The sequence below is a fragment of the Hemicordylus capensis genome, chromosome 2, assembly GCF_027244095.1.
Source record: "Hemicordylus capensis ecotype Gifberg chromosome 2, rHemCap1.1.pri, whole genome shotgun sequence".
NCBI classification, from domain to species: domain Eukaryota; kingdom Metazoa; phylum Chordata; class Lepidosauria; order Squamata; family Cordylidae; genus Hemicordylus; species Hemicordylus capensis.
The window spans coordinates 295,371,881-295,392,748 of record NC_069658.1 but is presented as its reverse complement, the minus strand read 5'-3'; the positions used below and the strand labels follow the sequence as shown (position 1 = coordinate 295,392,748).

Sequence of the window (20,868 nt, the reverse complement as noted above, 5' to 3'; positions counted from 1 at the left end):
CAGGCTGCAGGCAGTCCATGCACACACTGAGCCGGGCATCAAAAGTGCCCGGCTGAGGGAGGATCCTGAAGGCACCATACTCCTGGCAAAGTGTATTGAGGGATGCCGGAGGACCTGTTCCTCTGGCTCCCTGCTTTGCTGCTTGCCATAGTGGCAGGCAAGATCATGTGTCAGGCAAGTGGCAGAGTCTGCAGACCAAAAGTGATCATGTGCCTCCCCGCCAGCCCTGCTGTTTTGGTCATGTGTACAACCTTCCTGTGTATCTGTGGTCTGCCTTGCAGACTGCTTTTGTGCTCACTGGGGCTTGGTGTTGCTGGAGCTGTCTCTTTTGTTGTTCCCATTCTCCTTCTCCACCCACTTTCTGAGGACAGCATGATTTCTGCATGTCACTCCCCGTACAGCACTGTCACAAGCTGATGGGCAATACAGCTTTTGCCAATTTTTCTGCCTATTGGACGGTTGATATAGCCTCATAGTCCAGAGAGATTACATAATTCTCAATCTCTATTCTTCTTGTAATTGGTGTTTTATCAGCTCGACCAAACTCCAAAACAGGCAGCTGCTTATCAGCTTTCAGAATGTGGCTGATGTTTACTTGATAAAAAGGGACGTTCTGTGCAGTCCTGAGAGTTCCTGTTGAGTCTCTCTTGTTACAGTTTATGCCCCATCAGAAACATTTTTTCTCACACACTGAAAGTTTATATAGTTTATATAGCTAAGATGCACTCAGCCGACTTCCGTGTAGCCAATACCACAAAATGCTAGTCTGCAAAATCCCCTAAAAAGCCCAACTAATTTGTTGTGCTGTATTTGTGTGTTGACCTTTGTAAATTATAAACCCCTTGAGCCTTATTCTTATATCTAATGGTATATTAGAGCCTTATGAGATCAGTTCTTTAGCACTGCTGGCATGTGCTATGCAGATCCATATACCTTAGTTGGGGCTTGTTTAGGAGACAATATTCTCACTTCAAAATCATGCTGTAAAAAGTGGTGCTGTTGAAATGCACATTAAACCTACAGGTACCTCCTGTGCCACACTAGCACTCTGTTTTACATACGATGGTGGGCATTTCCATTTTGGAGAATGAAATTATAGAAAGTGAAATGCTGTTTTTGATGAATACTTCTTACTGCTGGACCAGAACAAGAAGTTGTAGATAATTGCAGTAGAACATTCTAATTAATTCACTGCTTTAGATATTACAGCAGTGGCGTGGGAGCTTTCCCCCACTTGGGCTTATCCTACAGCGTGGCTGTAATGTCTAAAAGACATCCATGGTTGGCCTTAGAGGTGGATTGGTGAGGTCATCCAGAGCATCTGTCTGAAGGGGATGCTTAGCTGAGCTTGGTGGTTCACCGTATGTGGAGTGTAGTATCTGCAGCAAAGTTGCAGAAAGCTTGTTAGACTTCAGTAGGATCAGAGCAGGACAGCATTGGCAGCAAAACAGCAAGATATTGAGAAGTAGCTCTGGGCCTTTCATAGGCATTACTGAAGAAAGCCTGGGAACAGTGAGTCCTGTTACATTATTAAGTTTTGCAACACAACTTGGCAACACTGGTTAACCATGGAGGGGCGTGCCAAAGGCACTCCTCATCCAGGGTACTATATATCTTAGGGCTGGCCCTGATCTTATTTAACATTATTATAGACAGAATATTATTTTAAAATTGGCAAAAGTATTACTTGCATCGAACATAGTGGCTGACATGCTGCACAGCTTAATGCTGGTGGTTTAATGCAGTTGCAGAACTGCCCATGGCACTGTGGGCATCTAAATAATGTATCCACAGAGCTGCACTACAGGGCTCTTCCACTATGATTTATCCTTGTACAATCATATGTCATGATGCTACTTGTATTGGGAATAATGCAAGTAGCATTGAGTTGCAGTTGTACAAGGATAAATAGTAACAGAAGAGCCTTTTTGTGCAGAACTGCAACTGTTTTTTAGATGCCTGCAGTAGCACAGTGGTTCTCAACTGCCCACAATTAAGCTGCGCAACATGTCAGCCATAGGGTTGCCAACATTACATTGGCCAAATTTGAGACAAGTTGGGGGGAGTGGGGGGGACTCCTGGGGGTGGGGCTTGGCCCCATGTGGCAAGGGCGCAGCCACTGCCAGTTGCCAGGCACACTTACCTGGCAACTTCAAGGCTGGTGGAGGGGGATGGCTGCTATTGCGGGGCGGCAGTGGAGATGGCAAGAGCTCTTCTGCCCACCTCCCAAACTATGACCACCTGGTGAGGTCAGGGCGGGCATGCTGGAGGCAGCCAACACACTGGAAGTGGGCGGGAGAGACAGTGGCGAGCTCCTCCCTTGTGCCTGCCTTCCTCCCAAATGAGGTAGGTTGGGCCGATTTCAGGCCTCTGCCCAGGGAATTTAATAAAATGTAATCTTCAGTGTGAGCCCTGCTGCCCATTGAGATCATCCAGAGAGGTCCATCTGCAGTTGCCACCGGCTTTTCTGGTTGCCACCCCAATGCTATATGTTCCCTGCTGAAATAAGAGCTTCCCCATCTCATTTTTAAAAGACTGCCAAGATGTATTTATTTACCCAAGCTTTTAAACTAGAATTGTGGTTTTAAATTGTTTTTAATGTTTTAATTTTTATTTTAACTTGCCTTATGTTTGTTGTAAACTGCCTAGAGATGTGAGTTTGGGGTGGTAGACAAATATACTAAATACATAAATGACTTATTTCATAGCACGTATGTTAGTTTGCCTAGGCAATAACCGCTCACTCATTTTTTTGCTACAGAAATATATGATGGACTTTGTATTTCCACCTCTAGATTTAAGAGATGAGCTCACCAGTTAAATGTAATTAAAATCCTAGATATCAGTGCCTTGGGGGAGGGGGGAAATATTCAGCAGATACTACTCAGCAAAAAATATTCAGCAGAAATTGCTGTGGGAGAAATCAGTAGATATTACTTCTGAAGTAGTTTGGTAGTGCAGACATATTACATTTTTGGTAACCCTCTGTGCTCTTTTATAAGGGCCTTCTGAGTCCATAAATAGGCCTTGGAGAGGGCCTGAAATTGGAAGGGCTTTTTATGTTCTGTTTCCCCTGGTGCTCAAGTTGGGTACAATGCTGCATCATTTCTGAAAACTCAATAAACTTACACTATAAAACCAAAATATCATTATATCTTAGCCTTGGTTTTTGTCTGCACTCAGCAAGTATCAAGTTGCATTCAAAGGTTCCCTTGAATTCAAAGGAAGGGAATCTTGGGATGCAGCTCTAGAGAACAGAACGTTAAAGGGCTTCTGCAGGGTTGGCCAGGATTCCTACCCAAACTAAAACCTTGCTACTCTTGCAGAACAATATTGAAGGGTGGGAATGTCCACCTCCAAATGCCGCCTAATGAGAATGTATACATGTGTGCTTGCTTCATCTGGTAGAGAATGTTCCTGGCAATAGAAGGCAGTGTACAGGTGCTAGCTCTAGTAGCACAATGGAGGGTAATTACGTTGGTGAAAGCACAGTTGTTGTTGTTGTTGGAGGGTTTTTTTTTGGCTAACACAAAGAGCAAGTGAGTAGGAAAACAGGGAAGGCCACCCATATCCTGAGAGTGCACAGTACCAGCTTGCCCAGGTTCCTCTCACTTGCAACTTCCCTGGAGCTGCCCACAGCATGACTCTTTTTGTTGGTGCATAGAAGCTGCCTCTTTGCCCCCAAAAGGATTCCAAGGGAAGTGTGAATTTGACAGCTTGTGTTCCCACTTCTACCCACCCCCATCACTGTTCTCTCTAAGGTGTGCACATGTGTGCGTGCTCATACATTTTCTGATGTCTGCTTAGTTAATTTTAGATCCCGCTCAGGTTGAATCAGGAAGGTTGCACTCTGTGTGCACACACTGCCCTGATACTGCCACCCAGAACAAAACTCATTCCACACACAGATGAAAAAAATTAGAGAGAACACTGCCCCCCCCCCCCACATCAGAGTATCTATGGCAGCAGAAGGCTGAGCCGAATCAGCCTCCCTCTGTCTTGGAAGAAGTAATCTGTCATTGTTTGGAAAAGATTGGGCTGTTTGGCATGCACTGTCCAGATCAAATTCAACTACACCTATGCACACAAACATCAGCGAGCACTTCAGGGATATGTTCTCAACAGATGTGTTACTCTGTACAAGTAGAAAAACTGTTCAAGTCAAAAAACTTGAACAATATGCTTTTAAAGTAAGAATTAAAGCTGGCACCTTAAATCTGATTGAACAGAGTATAAGAAGCCCACACGCATTCTGTGGCCCTGGTGCAATGTGATCCGAGTAGTTCACCCTTCTCCAGAGGTAGTCCATTGTGTTCTCTACCAGTCATGTAGAATCTGATTAGAGTCCAAGAATGTAAAATAGACCTGACAGAGCAAGATTAGTTGTGAGGCAACCCAAGATTCCTCTTTGAAATGCATTATTATAGTTGTGCAAGGTACCTGGTTTATGTTTATCCCACATGGTATTGTCACAATCATGCATGGCATGTGAACAATGGCTACTTTGCAAAGTTAATCTGCTGGATCCAAGCCCTGTAAGTGATTTTACTTCACACACTTTTTTCTTCCCTTCAGAAAACACAGGCAAATTAGAAACACTTGAATCCCAGGGTACACACTGTGAGCTCTTTCTCACAATCCATGAGAAGGGCTCGAAGGGGTGAGGGGAAGAAGCCTCAAAAACCTCCCCAGCAAATGATCCTCTTCTTGTTCCGGCCACCCAGATGATTGCTGGCAGCTCCAAGGGTTGTGTCGCCTTGCTCCTTGGAACTCCCATAATGCACCATGTGAGTGCATGTTGCATTATGGGGCTCCCCTCCCCAAAGTCAGTCAGGAGCCCCATAGTCTGCCTGCCCCAGGTGGGGCAGGCAGACGATCAGTAAAACGGGGTTAGGAGAGCGCTCGTTCTCCTAACCCCGTTTTAAGAGAGTGGCTCTGGAGGCGGGTTTGCCACCGAGGCACGATCGGACATGATCCCGGCGGTACGCATGCACAGGTAAAACTGGGCTGGGTTTCCTTAGCCCAGTTTTGCCTGCACGTGTAAATAGCTTGTGTGTATATGAAGACCAGCTGTGTAGCAAGGTCATGCTAAACCTAAGCCAAGCTGATCCCTTGCTCATCTGCAGTTATGATAGTAGAAGCAGCTACTTGGATGAAGAACTCCTGCAAACCCTTTATCAAAGTCATCCGCCCCACTGCCATTGTGAGATCTGGCCAGGCAAGCAAAAGGTGATGCAGGGAGTTCTCTGGTCACATCCTGCACCTCAGGGCCACCCTTGGAGAGCCCTGGTGGGGTTCAGGGCCTGGGGTAAATCAGCCAGTGTGAGGTTCCTTCCAGCTTATATTAATGGTGGCAACAAGTGCACAGGGGCTCTCCAAAGAGTGGGGTTCTGGGCAGTCACCCTGCTTGTCTTGCTGTAAGGACAGCCCTGCCACACCTTCCTCCTCTACTTACAGCCAGCGCATGTGAGGGACGTGAGGAAATCCTCTCCTTACACTCACTCATCCCTTCCCTCTCATATTCCAGTCCAGCTTGAGAACAAATGTCAGCAAAGTACCTCATCCCAGTGCCCTGATGCATTTCCCTCCCTATTCAACTCTGGAGACTGTGAGAAGGGAAGTGACTGAAGCATGGTGACTGAGAGGAAAATTCTGCCCTGGTTCAGAAATTCCAGTCTCAGCGCATGGTTCCCCTCTCCCTACTCGGATCCTGAACCATCTCCTGATCTCCCCCTCTCCACCCCTCTGCCAGATCCAGCTATGGCGGAAGTGGAGAAGGAACTGGAACTGTCTTCTCCTTCCCCACCTGCCATGTTCTGTTAGTATACTGTAACAATAGACAGATTCTACTTAAACACTAGAAGTAAGCCAGTACAAAAATATATATCTGGACAGTTCTGCAGTGGGCATGTAAGATGAATCCAGGCTTCAAAAGGTAATGGGTAGTTCTTTGGCCCAGTCAAAGCAAATGTTTGAAGGCTTCCAGGGATGTGGCACTTAGTTAAGAACACCCCTACCGGATGAGGCCCAAGGCCTATCTAGTCCAGCATCCTGTTTCACACAGTGGTCCACCAGATGCCTCTGGGGAGCCCACAGGCAAGAGGTATGTGCATGCCTTCTCTCTTGCTATTGCTCCCCTGCAACTGGCATGTAGAGGCAGCTTGCCTCTGAGGCTGGAGATAGCAGGGGTCAGTGTTACCTCTAAGGCGTGCGCACTTGTGTGTGCTCACAAGTTTTTTGATGTCCGCTCAGTTCATTTTAGATCCTGCTCAGGTTGAATCAGGAATGTCTCACTCTGAATGCATGTGCACACACACTGCCTTAATACTGCCACCCAGAACAAAATTCACTCCACACATAGATTTTTTTTTTTAAAAAAAGAGAGAGAATACACTGGCAGGGACATAGGGAGCTTTTCTGTGGCCGAAGGACAAAGTCCTGCCAGCAACTAACCCACCCCTTTTGATTGTTAATAACACGTGCTCCAAACTATGCACCCTGCATCTGATGTCAGCTGCAGGGGGAGCGGCCAATACAGGGACTGGGGCCAGTCAGCTCCTACAGAGTTTTCCTAGTCAGAGGTTTGTTGAATTGCCGACTTGGAGCTCCTTTCACTGCCTCAGAGTGGCTCCTCTCCCATCCTCCCCAGTCAGTGTTCTATTGAATCATTAACTTGCTGGGCTTTCCCCATGAGTGCAAGCAGCATTTCAACGAAACGTTGGCTGGGGAGGAAAAGGACTTCATTCACCAGCTGAGTGTGGAGGGGGCAATGGCATGCCCTGGCCGAGGGTGACTCTTGATGGACCACCTAGACTCTGGTGACTGAGCAAAGGTCATCCCTACTTCCGCCATTGTCCCCACTGGGAGGTGACCTATAGCCACCAAACTAGTAGCCATTGATAGACCTGTCCTCCATGAATTTGTCTAAGCCTGTTTTAAAGCCATCCAAGCTAGTGGTCATCACCACATCCCCGGCAGAGAATTCCATAGATTAATTATGTGCTGTGTGAAACAGTACTGCCTTTTGTTTGGTCCTAAAACTCCCACCCTTCAATTTTATGGAATGAGCCCTGGTACTGGTGTTGTGAGAGAGGGAGAAAAATGTATCTGTCCACTTTCTTTACTTGCATAATTTTCTACTCCTCTCATGTCTCCCCGTAGTCATCTCTTTTCCAAACTAAATAGCCCCAGACACTGTAGCCTTGCCTCATAAGAAAGGTGTTCTAGGCCCCCGATCCTCTTGGTTGCCCTCTTCTGTTGACACTTTCAACAAACTTATATGGTGCGGAAGTTAAGATGGGCACCTTAACTTGCAATTTCCATTCTTTTTAGAGCATGAGTGAAAATGTAAAGCATCTTAACTGTCATTTTAAACCGAAGGTTTTTGGATTACTGAATATCTATGCTTAATTGTTTGCGTACAGTTATAGGCCCATTGCAGCAGAGAATATCATCCTGCTTCCTTTTTATTGTTGAGCCTTGGAGCCAGCTATTCACATGGTCTTCCCCTGAAGAATGTAAATAGATTCAATTTGACTGGTCCAGTTATTCATGGTGATTAAAAGATGAAGTCTGCTTGAGTGACCTTTACATAAGACGTGGCCATTCAATAGCACATCACATTCCCTTTTTAATTTTTAAAGGGAACAGAGAAAAATAAACAAAAGGTTGGAAGTTATCAGAAAATGTGTTCTAATATGCAAATGAGTTCATCTCTCCATAAATCTGTTTGATTACTAGTTTCTAGAAAAATAAATCACTTCAGTTGTCAGTACAATATTCCAGATTGAGCCATTCAAATTTGTTTTGGAGTGGTGTTTTCTTCTCGGCAACAATACGGATTTTTACAGCTATTAGCATTATTAATGCCAGCCCTAGTCTATTATGTCAAAATCATCTTGAAAAGAGCAAAGCAATGTTCTTTCTTTTTTTTTTAAAGATGTGAAGGGATGTTATATCCAGTTACAACATAAATAAGACAGTACATTTTCTCCAGGACAATTGAATTGGACAGTCCCTACCCATTTGGGGGGAATTGGCCTAAACAGCAGCAAATCTCCACAATATAAATATACCTTGTATAGTACTGTACTGTCATATAGTGTATATACTATATGATATGTATGGGGCCATCTGTGAGGTGTAAGTTACAACTGAAAAAACACTTAAAGAATTTTCTTTCTTTCTTGCCCGGTGATATTAATTTAGTTGGAACATTAATGACATTTAGATTTGGCACATCACATATTTAGTCCTGGAGATCAGTCATATTTTAATTACTGTAGTTTTATTTCTTACCAGTGGCCTGAATCTACAGAAACTGGTTAACATTTAGGTGCTAGATTATAAAATAATTCAGGCCATGGATAAGTATAATTACTTCCAAGTTCACTTGCAGCTTGAATGAAGAGGAGAAAGATTTAGCTACCTGATAATGGAAATGCGTAGATGCTGTCTTGGAGCACGTTTAAAGTCCTGCAGAGGTGTTGGGGGCAGGGAGTAGGTGGGGGTATCTAAAGCATTGTCTACCATCACAAGAGGCCAGCTCTGGGGGGTTTTAGCATTGTTGATACTCTCCCCTAAGAGATCCATCCTGATTTTTTCCAACTACTATATAAATAATAAGGTGCCTGCTACATTTCTCTGTTCTAGATGTGAGCGGCTAGAAGAACAGCTGAATGACCTGACTGAGCTCCACCAGAATGAAATCCTTAATTTAAAGCAAGAGTTGGCCAGCATGGAGGAAAAAATAGCTTATCAGTCTTATGAGCGAGCCAGAGACATCCAGGTTTGTAGAAAAAAAGCAAGCAGATTTCCATCTAATCCAAGCCTTGATGCATTTCCCTCAAGTGTAGGCAGGTTCAACTTACATTTTAATCACCATTGAACAGTGGAACTGGATTATTGTCTTTTCAAAGGTCCCAAGTTACCTTTAGCTCCATTGCTCAAAACTTTCTTCTATGCCTTACACTAGAGGACTTTGCGCCTGTGCAGAGACCCAACTTCAGAACGTTCCAAGGTTCTATTAAGTTTTAGGCGGAAGTCCCGCCCCTTCCCCTATGCACTTGTATGAGCTTCTCCCTTCTCAGTCTTTTTCTTCATCCGCCAACAGATCAGCACCTCTCCAAGGAGTGCTCCAAGCTTCTGTAAAGGCGGGGGGGGGAAGCCCTGTTTAGTAAAGTCCTCTTACTCCGTTTATTCTCTTTATTTCTCTTTCTATCCAGTTTCTTTTTCTTTCAGTTTTGCATCTGTTTTCTTTCGCGACCCCACCTCCTCACCACCCATTCCCTTTGGGGTTCTCTAGGATCATCAACTCCATTGGCGTATGGCCTCTAGGGTCACTTTTAAAAGGTGTACCCACCCTGCCGCTAAACTACCATCTACCGTTGGTCACAGCCAGTGCCTGTTTTGCCTGGGCAAGACACATGTTCAAAACAAGTCCTAAAGAACCGGGCCTCAAGGTTCCACTCATGGTAGTGGGAACAGGCACCCACTATGCAGGCATCTGGGACGGAAAATCCTACCCTCCCCAAACAGTAGTTGCCACTTCTTCTGCATCTAGCCAGGCTAAACAATCAGGGCAATGCACACTCCCAGAAACACCTTCCGAGTGTATGGCTCCTTCAGGTTCGAAGTCAGTACTGGACGCTTCGTTACCGCCAAAATAGCTGCTCCTTCTCAAAAAGAAAAAGCATCCTCTTTAGTCCGTGAGCTCCAGTTCCAGCTTGGATCAGACTAAGGGATTGAAGAAGCGGCCTCCCTTGGGAGAAACCTCTCAGCAGCCTAAAAAGAAAAATAAGCCTCTGCCTTCAAATCAGTCTGCTTCCACCATACCTTCTACTGAGCTGGCCATTTCAACCTCAGATTTCACATTCCTGGCTGGCCAAGATTCGCCACATTCCATGCACTCCCAAACGGTTCCGGATGACCTCGATCCCGTCTTGGATCCTGATGCGGAAGGACCTGAATTAGATCCCAGTGTTCAAGGCGAACCCATGGACTTGACTTCAGAGGCTGAGGATGTCTATGAAAGATCCAGATCGGCCCCATTCTGAAAACTCAGCTCTTCAGTCCAAATCTGACTGCCTATACCCTAGGCTCCTGGACAGAGAATCTCACCAAACCTACCACCCTCATGACCAAGAGCCGCCTGATTGGGAAGACCACCTCCGTTGAGATCAGTACCGAGACCTCAGTTCCTACCACCAACCCCATGAATCCGAGGTGGATTTTCCGCAAGAGTCCTACTGCTTCCCACATGCTTATTGTGCCTCAACATCTGGTCAGTTCTAAGATGACTCTTGTCTGCCATCTAGACCTGCAGACACATATGTGTATGCCTGTGAGGACCCTTGGGAGGATCACTATCTCACCCGCACCTGGCCCTTTCCATGGACTTGCTCTCACTCTCACTCTCCGGACACTCATCATACTAGAGATGCTTCATACCCTCTGGACCAAAGGCCCTTTGACCAGCCTGTACCAAAGCAACCACCTGCTCCCCCTTGGGAGCTTCCTCTCCTGCAGAAATGTCAGCTACCACCTCCAACTATAGTGTAGGGGGAGCTGGGTGGGGCTCTCACTGAAAACTTAATAGAAGCTTGGAACATTCCAAAGCTCAGGTACAAAGCCCTCTAGTGTAAGAGCACAGATGACCACTAGAAGAATTAACATTACAGGTAAGCAACCTGTCGTTACTGCAGAAAGAGCCATAACAGTGCCTCTTCCAGTTTAACAAAATCCTTGTTCAGCGAGTCTGCCAGGTGTAATAGAAGGACTTAAAATTTCATTGCTGTAAGTTCAAATGGGAGCTTGCATCCATCTTTTTTAGGAATTGTACTAAAGCACATCCATATGTGTTGGGATAAAAAGGGTATACTATGAAGGACAAAAGCAGCTTTTAAATGTTATCCTCAAGAAGCTGAGGGCAGAGTGTCTGCGACTAACTTGAATGCATTATAATCAGCACAGGTGTTGAATTTCAAAACTGTAGATGGCTGTGTACAACCACTCTGCACATTCAGGCAACAACTGATTATGGTTTTCTTGCCCAAATAGGTGGGTATTTTAAGGGGAAAGTTTGGTCTGGGTGTATAAAGTAAGAATCAAGGAAGTTGGATTTTTGAGAATTGTAGCTGCAGAACAAATGCTGAGAGATAATGCCTAGCCCAAACTCCATAAAAGAAAATATGTTGAAGCCTTTACAGGAGTCACTGGTGACTGGGAAACAAAATGTCTAAGGGGCTAATGAAACATTATGGCAGGAAATCTGTGTGTTGGAATGCTAGTCTGCCTCACAGCCATAAAGCAGACCAATTGTCTCAAATGAAGGAGTGGTGGCCAGGAATAGAAAACTGAACTTTTATTTCCAGGCCCACCCCAGTTGTTTTTCTCTTAAGCCAGCCAGGAAAAGTGCAGGTTGAGTGTGTTTGTAGTGGGGGAGGGAAAGCAGTTATGAGGAGAATAGTAGCTGGGGGAGGGTGTTGTACCTTTGACACACACCCCCTCCACTTTAAAATACCCATCGTGCCCCATGTGCGTAAGACAACTACACATTCTTAGACCCAGGCCATAACATCATCCCATCTAGTTAGCTCCTCAGTTAGCAATCACTACAGATAGAGACATTTCTTCCCTTAAAGGTTCAGTCCTGTATTGGTCCTAGTGGGCTCTCTGTTTCTTCCATTGCAAACCATGTAACCTATGGAAAGCCCTCAGGTTCTCTTGATTTATCACTGCAAATCAGATGTTCTATGCAGTGATGGGAACAACATTGTAACAGCCTTCAGTAAGGGTTAAAATAAACAGCTGTCAGAGGAAGTGGTGCCTGAGATCAACATCAGGCTGTACTGGATCAACAAATGGCTGCTGAGCTGTTTCCTGCCACAGCCCTGCCCTTCTTACAGAGTTGGTGACCTCCTAGTCACCATTGGCAAGCAGGCAACAATAGTGATATGCCAAGACTCCCATTATTTCTGAATGTTCAAGGTTCCTGCCACAACTGGGGCAAACCTGTTCCATCTTAGGCCCCATCCTCTGCTACCACTGCTAAGTCTTCAAGATCAGACACTTCATCACTGAAATGGCTGGAATACCCCATGTCACTTTGATCTGAAGTTGCATTCAGACTGAGTGGGAAACGATGGTGAGGGTGGGGGTAGATTTCCAGGTCCCCAGTTGCAGCAATGATTTTTCTTGGGTAATGTACACCATCAGTACTCCCCCCCCCGCCCCCCAGCGTAAATAACATGTCAACTGTTTTACTGTGGCTGAACTGTTTATCATGAAACACCACCATTCTCACTAGTCAGATGTATAAGATGTGAGGAATTTTTTTAAAGGTAGGGCAGGTAGCTGAAATGAGGTGGAAATTAAACTAATGAGAGACTAGAGCCATCTAGAGGGTTTCAGTTTCTTAATCTGTCTCCCAAACAGCACTGATAAGAGGCCACTGACTTAAGTAAAATAGAAAACACTCAAGGCTCACTCTCCTCTGTTATTGCTCAAGCTGAATAACATCTGTCATGTCATTATGCTGCTGTGATAACGAACTAGCATTCTTGCCGGATCCCCTGCTTACATTTAATGAAGGACAAGTACATGTGCAATGTGGAGGGACCTCTTTGGCTGCAGAATATGAAACTAACAGGAGTTACTCACATCCTGTGGAGCATGAATAAGGCCCCAAGAATGCAGACATATCACAACAAGTACATCAGTAGCTCCCAAACACTTGATGTGGAAGATGAGCTGGTCTTGTGGTAGCACGCATGACTTGTCCCCATAGCTAAGCAGGGTCTGCCCTGGTTGCATATGAATGGGAGACTGTGAGCACTGTGTGAGCACTGCAAGATATTCCCCTCAGGGGATGAAGCCGCTCTGGGAAGAGCAGAAAGTTTCAAGTTCCCTCCCTGGCTTCTCCAAGATAGGGCTGCGAGAGATTGCTGCCTGCAACCTTGGAGAAGCCGCTGCCAGTCTGTGAAGACAATACTGAGCTAGATAGACCAATGGTCTGACTCAGTATATGGCAGTTTCCTATGTTCCAGGCACAATTTTTCACCACTGCCCTGCCAGCCTCCTCAGGCCCGTGGCATATGGCCCTGCAATCAGACTGCCACGCTGTTCATACACGTCCTATAACCCAGTGATGGTCCCTTACCATTTTGAGCAGTCCAGAGCAGGTTCCACCCCCTCTCTCTTCTCAAAATACTTGGGTGAAACCGGCATATACAGGTGAAACTCGGAAAATTAGAATATCGTGCAAAAGTCCATTAATTTCAGTAATGCAAATTAAAAGGTGAAACTGATATATGAGACAGACGCATTACATGCAAAGCGAGATAATTCAAGCCTTAATTTGTTATAATTGTGATGGTCATGGCGTACAGCTCATGAAAACCCCAAATCCACAATCCCAGAAAATTAGAATATTACATGGAACCAAGAAGACAAGGATTGTAGAATAGAACAATATCGGACCTCTGAAAAGTATACACTGTACTGTGCTTGATTGGCCAGCAAACTCGCCTGACCTGACCCCATAGAGAATCTATGGGGCATTGCCAAGAGAAGGATGAGAGACATGAGACCAAACAATGCAGAAGAGCTGAAGGCCGCTAATGAAGCATCCTGGTCTTCCATAACACCTCATCAGTGCCACAGGCTGATAGCATCCATGCCACGCCGCATTGAGGCAGTAATTGCTGCAAAAGGGGCCCAAACCAAGTACTGAATACATATGCATGTTTATACTTTTCAGAGGTCCGATATTGTTCTATTCTACAATCCTTGTCTTCTTGGTTCCATGTAATATTCTAATTTTCTGGGATTGTGGATTTGGGGTTTTCATGAGCTGTATGCCATGATCATCATAATTATAACAAATTAAGGCTTGACTTATCTCGCTTTGCATGTAATGCATCTGTCTCATATATCAGTTTCACCTTTTAATTTGCATTACTGAAATTAATGGACTTTTGCACGATATTCTAATTTTCCGAGTTTCACCTGTACAAGAATTAAAGTGCTATATAATTACTGAAGTATTCTGCTCTGCCCAACAGGAGGCGCTAGAGGCGTGTCAGACCAGAATCTCAAAGATGGAACTCCAGCAACAGCAGCAGCAAGTTGTCCAGTTGGAGGGTCTTGAAAATGCCACTGCCAGGAATCTTCTGGGCAAATTCATCAACATCCTCTTGGCTGTCATGGCTGTTTTGTTGGTCTTTGTCTCCACCGTGGCCAACTGTGTTGTCCCCCTCATGAAAACTCGCAGCAGGACGTTCAGCACTTTATTTATAGTGGTCTTCATTGCCTTTTTGTGGAAGCACTGGGACGCCATTACTGGCTACTTGGAACGGTTCTTTTCGCCCCCTAGATGATGTCACGAAGAACTTCGCCCCCACCCAGTCCAGTTTGCTCTGGCGAGCGAGTGTGGCAAAGCTTAGTCAGCAACTCCTTCCTCTGCTGAAGTTTTAAAGTGTCAGAGTGTGAATTTGTTTACAGTTAAAATAACGTTTTCTCTCTATGAGACGCATTGGCAATAGTATTTTTTAGATTTTATTCAAGAGCTCTTTTTTGGCAAAAATCCTGGATAATTTTTATGTAGCATGGTTCTCTTTGGATGCAAATCTTAAGATTCCTTAAGCATACAAAATAAAACACCAATTTGGAGCACACCAATGGGCAACCTAAATTATGTCTCAAACTACTGTACTAAACTTGTTGGGAAGAGGAGAATATGGTTACATAAAACATAACAAAGATTAATCTAATGCACAGCCTTGTACAATGGTACTGCAACGATCCCCTAATGCTACTGTGAAACCTGACCACATTCCATAACTGAACGTAGAGCTTCAGGGTGGCTTTCTCTAAAGGAAGCCACTGCAATGCATGGAACTCCCTGGATCCGTTGCTGGGCTGGCCTCTCACTAATCTGACATCTACTCTTTTTTTGTAAGGCCTGTTAAACTTTGTGGCTAGGTAAATGAAGTGGATGAGTTCTACTGTACACAGTAACTGCACAGTTGTATTACAGTATTTTGAAGTAGCCCTTTAAATACTTTAAAGAAAACCCTTGGTCGCACTTTTACGGTTTTTTAATATATGTATTCTCACAGATTTAAAAATCCGAATGGCATACTTGAAGAGTGTAATACTCAAACTCTCAGTGCTTCCTTATTGTTTCTAATAGGATTTTTTATTGTTCTTATTGGGGGGGTTGTGTTTGAACTTAGGGGTTGGGAGGGTTGTCATCTCTTCTCCCCCCGCCCCCTTTTAAAATAAAGAAGTGGTGTTCTTAAATGAAGATATGTGTGAATAAATGTGAGCTGGCTTGTCCTGAAACAATTTTGAAGAGGGCAGAAAGTAACTTCTAGTGACATCTGATCTTAAGTGCAAACCTGTTCAAATGTGATTTTTATGTGTCATCTTGAACTTGCAGACACATCATCATGAAAAGATATCTTCTTTTTTCTCCTGTTGATCTTCATATAGGTTTTTTTCCTCCTCTGTGAGGGGAGAATTGAATTTCTTATTGCCACCATATCTGTTGCACCTAGACTTGTAATATCCATGTTTGTCTTGAGAGAGGAGAAGTAATTTCTGAAAGCAACTGACCTGAAGTGCTGTGCTGAGAAAAGAAATTGTTACTTGGGCGTCTTAATTTCACTGTGGAACTTAAACCTTTGGTTTAGGCTCCTGCATGCCAAAGTTGGGGTTGTTGACTGGATGTAGGCTGTCCAATCATTTGGGGTCTATTCAAAAAGTTACTCTGGGTCTTTAAGGAAAAATAAATGCTACAGAAAATGTCAGATGAAAAGGCTTATCCCTTGGGTATACCCAGATTTAATTTATTATTCAAATAAACCCTTGATAACTGAAACCAAAGTTGTCCTAAAAGCTTGCGGACAGTGTTCACTTCTTCTTGTCATTAGAGCCCCTCTCTGCATCTTGCACCCATGTAGTGGCCTGGTTCAGAAGTAATGTAAAGCCAGGATTGAATCCTGGCTCTATATGACATTCCCTAACCTTAGGGGATCTCCTAACCCCACTCCTTTGCACATGAGGGGAAGAAGGATTTTGTTTTTCATCCTGGTTTAGAACAAGCCAGAATCTTTCATTACTTCTGAACCAGCCAGAATGTTGTAAAGCAAATCCTCTTCCCTATATCAGTAGTTGTGTTTGATTAGATACAGCGTTGCTGAGAGTTGGTTTTGTGTATCACCAGAAAGAGAAGAGGGGAAAGCAGAAACCCCTCACTTGCAAGTTAGAAGAAAAGTGGGGTAAGAAATGACATGAGCCATTTGTCCTTCTTTCCCTGCTTGTTGGTAACATACAAACTGGCCCTGGGATTGTAAGTTATATTTGTGACTCTTTGACCATGATGTCTTATATTTATAGAGCCTTTTTAAAATACTGGCTGACTTGCTTTATATCTGTGAAACTGGGATTCATTCGTTCTTAGTTCTGGCTCGCTGTTCCCACTGTGGAACAATTTTTTAAAAAACAAAAAGCACCCCTTCCTGCTTCCTTGAATTCAGTCACTCCTTGCAGTTTACCCTGGGCCTGTGTTCCATCTCAGAACCGAACAGTGACCAAGTGACCTAAGATGACGTGTAATGCAGAGCCCAGAAACGCTTCTTGTGTTAGGGCATCATTCTCTAGAACCATGTTACCATTTCTTTTTTGTGTTCATAAATTGGACTTGCTCTTCTGATTGTGGTTCCTGTTCTGATTTTCCATCAGTAGGAAAATCTGCCCCACTCATAATTCAAAAGATTCAACATATCTCTTCCATAATCATAACTCTTTGTATACTCAGGCTCCTCATGCTAATATCATCACACCTCATCCTTAAGCAAGTATCTGTCCTTCTAAGGAAGTAAATGTGCCAGTATCAATAGACACAAGCTGAAAATAAACATTCCCAGAGTTGCAGATAGAGAATGGAAATGTTTGCATTCCCATTGCCATTTTTCATGGTGTGCCATGGTAAACCTCTACTGAGTTTATGCCAACTCTAACTGATATGACAGAGCACAAAGCAGCCCACCAATCCCCTCCCCTCTCCTCCCCACCCCATCCCATTTTCATTATGATATCATAATCCTAAGCAAGGGCAGGCTTGGAATTCAATTTGAAGCAGGGCTCTTCCAGAAACCTGGTTGCTGACACCATCTTCAAATCTTTGATCCCACATTGTGTCCACTGTCTAAATTTAGCTGAATTCACCCACAAATTTCTCAGAAATTGATTTTTTTCTTCCTCTTCAAAAAATTCAACTACAATTTCTGAGTTCTGAGTGTGCAGTCTTTGACAGACTGCCCTGTTTACGAGAAGGAAAACAATCAAGCCTCTCATCTCCAAAATTGTTCTATGAAGGTCTCTTGGCCTGTGATTAGAAGTGTCTCAGCATCTTCCCTTTTCTAAAAGATTGTTGTCAGTATGATGTTGCATTCAATCTATTTGCTACCCTAACATGACTCTGGTGTCATTATTTTGCCTTTTTTTCTACCCTGTTGTACGGTTGTCCCTCCTCTTGGTCTTGAAGGGCTGTGACTGCATCAAACGTGTTGAACAAATGTTAATTGTTTTGAAAATGTGACTCTAGCTTTAAAACTCCCATTCCCTTTTGCAAGTGCTGTATTCTTTCTCTTATAGGTGAAGCATTCCTGGATGACTTGTTAAAGGCAGTAACTGCCAGTGAGTGGTGTATGTATGCTTAATATTATTTTATTTTTACTGGTGTGGCCCTCTTTTGAGTTGTGGATTTTTCCCCCCACACAATTTCCTACTTGGATAGGGTGAGGAGTTAATATAATTGTCACATATCAGCTTATCACAAAGAGAGAATGTAGCAGACTGCCTCAATGGAAGGAGAAATGACAGTTTAACACACTTTCCAAGGTCCATAGATATTTTGCCTTTTTCTACTATTCAGAAAGAACTGAAGTGAAAAGTTCTAACATTTGTAATATTTGTTTCCCTTCTCCATTATTTGGTAACAATACTGAGTGTGTTCTGAGTATGTACTCAGTGATAATACTGAGTGTTCACAGTAGTTACTACTTTGGTTTGTTCCAGTCTTGTGGACACTTGCAAATCCTGTTTCATTGTGGAGTTTTGGAAGTGGGTGCACTTGCCAAAAAGAGCACTGCCTTTCCGCTATTTTGTGTGTGTGGGTTGGAGATTAAGTAGCAAAAGCTGCAAGCATGACAGCCGAAGAAACCAGGTGATTGAAGGGAGGTGGCTGGGGTGTTCTAAAAGAATTCTGAATGTGGCTAGAGGGGTATGTGTGTGTGTCTGTGTTGTGTATGCCAGGTGGTATTGTGCATTAGTAGGCAACTGACATAGCTGTAAGTGTGGTTTTTTAAAGGCATAAAATAAAAACTCACTTGCACGGGATGAAGAGTACAGAAATGACACTTGTGAACGTAACACTGTAGTTTATAGATCTTTAAGCTGCTAATTGTTGAGAGGGATTGGCATTTGTTTTGTCTGGTAGTCACAGGTTTGTCTGTGACTCTTATGCTGTATATAAAATTAAATAAAGACCTCAGATATTAAATATTGTGGTATTTTCGTGTTTCTAAAGGTGAGGGTAGAGTTGGGATTCAAGGGTTTAAAAATAAGATACTTAAAATATTGATATCTATTAGATCTGTCAGGGAAAGGAATATTAACTTGCCAACTCCTTCACATGACTCTTTCTAGAGGGCAAGGAGGTGACTGAATCGGGGGGGGTGCGCACGCACCCACCCACCCACCCACGTGCATATCCCCTCTGAGCACATGACTCTTTCTCATGCATGACCGCATATGAAACTGCCTTAGACAGAGTCAGAGTGTTGGTTCATTTAACTCAGTTCCATCTACCCTTAATTGTTTGAGGTCTTTGTCAGCAGACTCTTGCAGCCCTGCTATTCGACATCCCTTGTCAATTGGAGCCCTTTAGCCAAGGACTAAACTTCAGGCCTTCTACATACAAAGCATGCTATGTGACACAGAGCGATGGCCCCTTCCCAACAGTGGGTTTCATATTTCCTAACTCGAAGGAACCTTTTACACATTGACTTGCCTCAAGGAACCTTTACTTTGCCTAGATAATTCTATTATATCCTCCTCTTCTCCAAGGACCCACAGTATCACTTCAGCCTCACAGTCACCCTGTGAAGTAAGTTGGGCTGAGCAGGCTACTCAACAAGTTTAACAGCTGAGCACAGGTGTGAACATTCTTTTCCCATCTCCACACCTAGCTTTCCTTCAATTGCACTGTCTTGCACTGCTTTAGAATTAGGAAGATGCAAAGATTTAATTGTCTTTTAGACACCTATAAAAAGATTGTGACTAGTGCAGGCAAAAAAGTCAATCTTCCATTCCAACTCTCCATCAATCCACCCCTCTCTTCCAACTAAGTCTTTGGAGAAGTTGTTTATTTAAAAATTTATTTATTTAAAATATTTCTGTCCTGCTCTAGTATAATACTGCTTGGGGCACCTCACAACAGTAAAACCATAAAAGCAATATAAAATTTAAAACAGTAAAACAAATAAAACAGTGTAGAATAAAATCAATCAAAACAGATCCAATTAAAAACTCATCAAATTGTGGTAAAAAATATACAAAGACTTTACGGTGAATAGACTGGTGTAGCAGTTAATATGCACATGCAGGGATACTTAAGGAGTTACCTATTTTGCCATTACAATAGGTTTCACTCTTTCTACAGTAGTCCTGGACCAGTCAAAACTCCTGTAGCTGCATTCTGGACCAGCTGAAGTTTTCCAGTGGATCTCTGAAAATATGTCCCTGAAGATCCCCCAACTTTTATGGACATTCAGGCATTGGGGTCAGCAGAGGGATGAAGTAATGAGCAAAACTTCCCTCCCCCTCCCTTGTGCAAGCTGAATGTATGCTCACAGGATGTGAGCAATGTATGTATTCTTTAAAAAAAATGTTTCCCACTATTACAATCTATGGTTTCTAGCCCAGGGGGCTGGGTAGAAGCCCCCTAGGCCAAGGCTCTGTGGGCCTTGAGAATTGTATTAAAGTTGTGCTGTCAAATCGGTGTCGACTCCTGGCGATCACAGAGACCTGTGGTTTTCTTTGGTAGAATACAGGAGGGGCTCACCATTGCCATCTCCCACGCAGTATGAAATTATGCCTTTCAGCATCTTCCTATATCGCTGCTGCCCAATATAGGTGTTTCCCATAGTCTGGGAAACATACCAGTGGGGATTTGAACCAGCAACCTCCTGCTCCCCAGACAAGTTACTTCCTTGCTGCACCATTCAGTGGATTGCTCATTCTTTATTTGGCCATGATTTTTGGTGGGAAGCTGTGTGCATATACATTTGAAATACTGGCAAGTTCCAAATAGAAAAGAAATCTCTTTCTCTGATTAGCCTTTAAGGTTGGATTTAAAAATCACTGAGAGAGGGACCTTTCAATGGTTATTCTCTTATTTAGCAGGAGAGAGCAACTGGCCCTGTTCAAACCCAGCAGCGTCTTTCCAGTGGCTGTAGCTGATGCCTCCTTTGTCTATCTTTTTAGATTGTGAGCCCTTTAGGGACAGGGAACCATCTTCTCTTGTGTGGTGTTTTTCCTATGTAAACTGATTTGAGAACATTCTTGCTGAAAAGCTGTATATAAATAATAGTAGTAGTAGCAGCAGTAATTTGTTCTACTTTTCCTCTTTTATACCTTGACTGACTTGTTGGCTTTGTGTGCCACCTAGTGGTACAATAAATGCAGCATCTCCTCTGAGCCACCATACAATGAATGGAACTGCCTGCAGACATATATGAAATGGAAGAGCTAAATTCTACATAATGTCATCATCAAATATTATCCAAGCACAGATCAGAA

The 20,868-nt window shown here is 43.7% G+C and overlaps 1 protein-coding gene across 9 annotated transcripts in view; it reads left to right on the top strand.

Annotated features, from left to right (window-relative positions):
• The window catches only part of TMCC1 (transmembrane and coiled-coil domain family 1), a 185,936-nt gene extending 167,368 nt beyond the window's left edge, over positions 1–18,568 (top strand). For all 9 annotated transcript variants that reach the window (XM_053298243.1, XM_053298245.1, XM_053298244.1 and 6 more), the window contains 2 exons: positions 8,653–8,788; positions 14,064–18,568. In XM_053298243.1, the coding sequence (XP_053154218.1) occupies positions 8,653–8,788; positions 14,064–14,378 (451 nt within the window). In that variant the 3' untranslated portion in view covers positions 14,379–18,568. The remainder of the gene's footprint in view (positions 1–8,652; positions 8,789–14,063) is intronic.
• Positions 18,569–20,868: the final 2,300 nt, after the last annotated feature.